Raw genomic sequence first — 2845 nt, forward strand, 5'->3', positions numbered from 1 at the left:
GGCGTAGCAGTTCTTTGACAGCTGGTTGCTCTGCTTCTTCGTGAAGGCAATCACGAAGAGGCGCAGGGTGTAGCCGTCGGCCGTCCTCGCCTCCACCGCCGCCTCGATCGTCGTGCACCACTTGCGCAGCAGGAAGTAGACGCGGTCGGAGGTCATGTCCATGCTGTGGAACTGCGTCAGCAGGTTGCGGCCCTGCACCTCCTGCACCACAAACTTCACCTTGCGGTAGGCGTCGTCGTCGCCCTGCGTCTTGTTCAGGTCCGCCAGGTTGCTCTCGCACACCCGCCCGCGCAGAAAGTCCGCCGCGATCTTCGTGCCCTGCGTCTTGTTGCAGATGGTCTTGCCGAACTGGCGCACCTCAAAGTTCTTTGGGGCCACCACGTCGTACCACTCCTTGCGGCTCATGGCCTCCTGCGCCTTCTTCTTGCCGCGCTTGCCGCCCTTGCTGATGCGCTTGTTCTTCCCGAGCGTCATGGCTTCTTCTTTCCTCTAAGTCCAATCAACGCAGAAAGCAAAAAAAAAAAAGAGAGAGATAAATGCATGTGTGCCTCATATATGCTTTGCAAGGGGAATGCGTTGACTGAAGTGAGCCGTAGGAGGCCTGGATGCGGCGCGTGGGGGCGCGCTGAACGCACATAGACGGGCCCACGTCGTGTGTAGGTGTCCGCAAGCAGCGGGCGTAGGTCAAGGCGGGGGCACAAACGCGTGGAATTCACCCCAATTTGCACGTGTGAATTGCGGCGCGGCGTCTCTCAAAGGCTCCCACGTGTTTTTTTCTTTCTTTCCATCTTTTCCGTTTCGTTTTTTTTTTACCTCCTTTTCTTTTTCCTCGCATGTCTTCGTTATGAAGTTTGTGGTTCTTCCTTCGCTTCGGTTGCCGCTGCCCTTCCGGCCCGCGGCGGCGGCTAAAAGGCAACGAACACCTCATGGTCCGCCGACACCCCCGTGGCGGAGACCCCGTCAAGGCCCGCCACCCACCCGCCGTTCCACGTGCTTCTGCAGCACACCGCCGAGTCGAGGCGGTTCCTAAACGACGCGGGCGACGCCGCCGCCGCATCCTCCTCCTTCCGCGGCAGTCCGTTGCCCGCCGCCCTCGCCGGCGCAGCAGCGGCGGGAGGGGTTTTCTGCAGTGGCACGATCCGCACCTCGGCGTCGATCCCGGCGACAACCACGGCCTTGCCCGAGGCGAACGCGGCGATGGAGGCGATTTCGTACTTCAGGGTATTCGTGCTAACACTCACACGGCTCCACTTGCGCACGTCATGCACGCAAAGCGAGCGCCCCACCGCCACAGCCACTTCGTAGTCGTTGCATGTGGCACACACATCCGCTACGTACGACGCAGGACTCGTTAAGCGGCTGGTGACAAGTGGAACCTCCCGCGTGCTGTCGGGGCTCAGTGTGAGGGCAGCGCCGGGGCAGCGCATGTCGTAGAGCGTGGCCACCGGCCCCTCCGCCACCACAGCGCCGTGAGGTACTCCAGAGCAGGCCGTGACACCGGTGGCTGGGTGTATTGTACCGTATTGCCGCACTACAGTTCCAGCCGGCACGTCAACAAGACGAAGGTCAAAGAAGAATTCTCGACAGCAGACAAGTTGCCCGGAGGAAAACGGCAGCAGCCCACACCATCCAGGGGCCCCGTACGTCACCCCGCCCTCAGATGTTGTCGCGGAGGCAACAGTTCTCCAGAAGGCGTCGTCAGTGTCGGTCCCTCTGCGCGGCCGCTTCTTCGGTGGCTCATCGCTAATCTCCGCCAGGGATGTGGCGGGGAGTGTGGCGTAGTAAACATTCCCTATCGTGTCCGCCACGTACAACCGCGGCGAGGGAAACACGGCCGCATGAGGACTGAACTGGAGCATCTCCGCACGACTCTCCGGGGCGAGTTGAATGCAGCCAATCCGTTGGCCGGACGGCACGGCGTCGGAGTCCCAAAAGCTGCCGCCGCCGTCGTTCCCCCCCACCGCGGTGCGGCGTACGAGGCGCGTGCCCGCCGAGGAGTCCGTCGAGATAAGCCCCATCAACGCCACCGGCACAGGGCCTTCGTTGTCGGGCGCCGCTGTGTCTCCGCGCGCCCCATCGTCCTCGCCGCCCTCGCCATCGCCGCATCTCCCTTTCCTCAGCCGCCGTGGAACGCCGAGCTGCTGCGACGCCCCCAACGGGACGGATGTCGTCGCCGCGGTGACGCTCAGGTGCACGCGCGACCCTTTCGGCACATACGGCCGTCTTGCGGCGTTCGCCGGCCCGCGTCCAAACACGTCCCCGCGCACCATGGCGAAAGAGTACGACTCCGCGGCAGTCATCGCAAGCTGATAGGCGTGTGTGTGTGTGTGTGTAGGTGTGTGCCGCCGCCTTCTTTCAGTCGGCGAGAAAAAGTGCGACTGTGCAGACGCGACTGGCGGCGGTCCTGCTCCCTCCTCCCCCTACAAGTGCGTGTGTATGTGAGAGAGGGAGAGGGAGAGGGGGCAGATGCAAGGGTGGGGATTCACAGATTCGTGCGGTGTGCGCCCAGTGATGGGGGAGGGGGATTCATCCCACTTACTACACGCACACACGCAAACGAGGGCGGACTCGTAAAAGGCATGCGGCTTGTGGCATTCGGGCTCTCCTCGTGAAGTCACGAAGTGGCGGCCTTTACGGACCCCTCTTCCGCCCTGAGGGAGCCCCGCTGTGCTCTGCGGCTGCCCACTACGCAGGGAGGCTCACTCGGGGATAAAAAAAAAAGAATCATCAACAACAACAACCAAAAGAACCGCACTTGCCCTCCGCCAACGGGGGTGCCGCTTGGGGACAAACGTCAAGCGCTCGGCAAAGACGAACGGTGGAGCTCGAGCAGAAGTTTTTCTCC

General features: G+C 62.4%; 2 protein-coding genes across 2 annotated transcripts in view, besides 2 other annotated features; both read right to left on the minus strand.

Moving 5' to 3' along the window:
• Positions 1–474, minus strand: part of Tco025E_09162 (40S ribosomal protein S3a) — a gene marked incomplete at both ends in the record, with an annotated part of 540 nt that extends 66 nt beyond the window's left edge. Inside the window, one exon of the mRNA XM_029375987.1 lies at positions 1–474. This exon is cut by the window's left edge and continues 66 nt beyond it. Coding sequence (XP_029223906.1) covers positions 1–474 — 474 coding nt within the window.
• Positions 475–788: 314 nt separating this feature from the next.
• Positions 789–830: a microsatellite.
• Positions 831–905: 75 nt separating this feature from the next.
• Tco025E_09163 (uncharacterized protein) lies at positions 906–2300 on the minus strand (the record flags this gene model as incomplete). The annotated part of the gene is made up of 1 exon (XM_029375988.1): positions 906–2300. One exon carries the CDS (start codon positions 2298–2300, stop codon positions 906–908), a length of 1395 nt encoding a protein of 464 aa, XP_029223907.1.
• Positions 2301–2315: 15 nt separating this feature from the next.
• Positions 2316–2342: a microsatellite.
• The last annotated feature ends 503 nt before the right edge of the window (positions 2343–2845 follow it).

The sequence above is a fragment of the Trypanosoma conorhini genome (assembly GCF_003719485.1).
Source record: "Trypanosoma conorhini strain 025E chromosome Unknown Tco_14.4_contig_00999, whole genome shotgun sequence".
In the NCBI taxonomy this organism is placed as follows: domain Eukaryota; phylum Euglenozoa; class Kinetoplastea; order Trypanosomatida; family Trypanosomatidae; genus Trypanosoma; species Trypanosoma conorhini.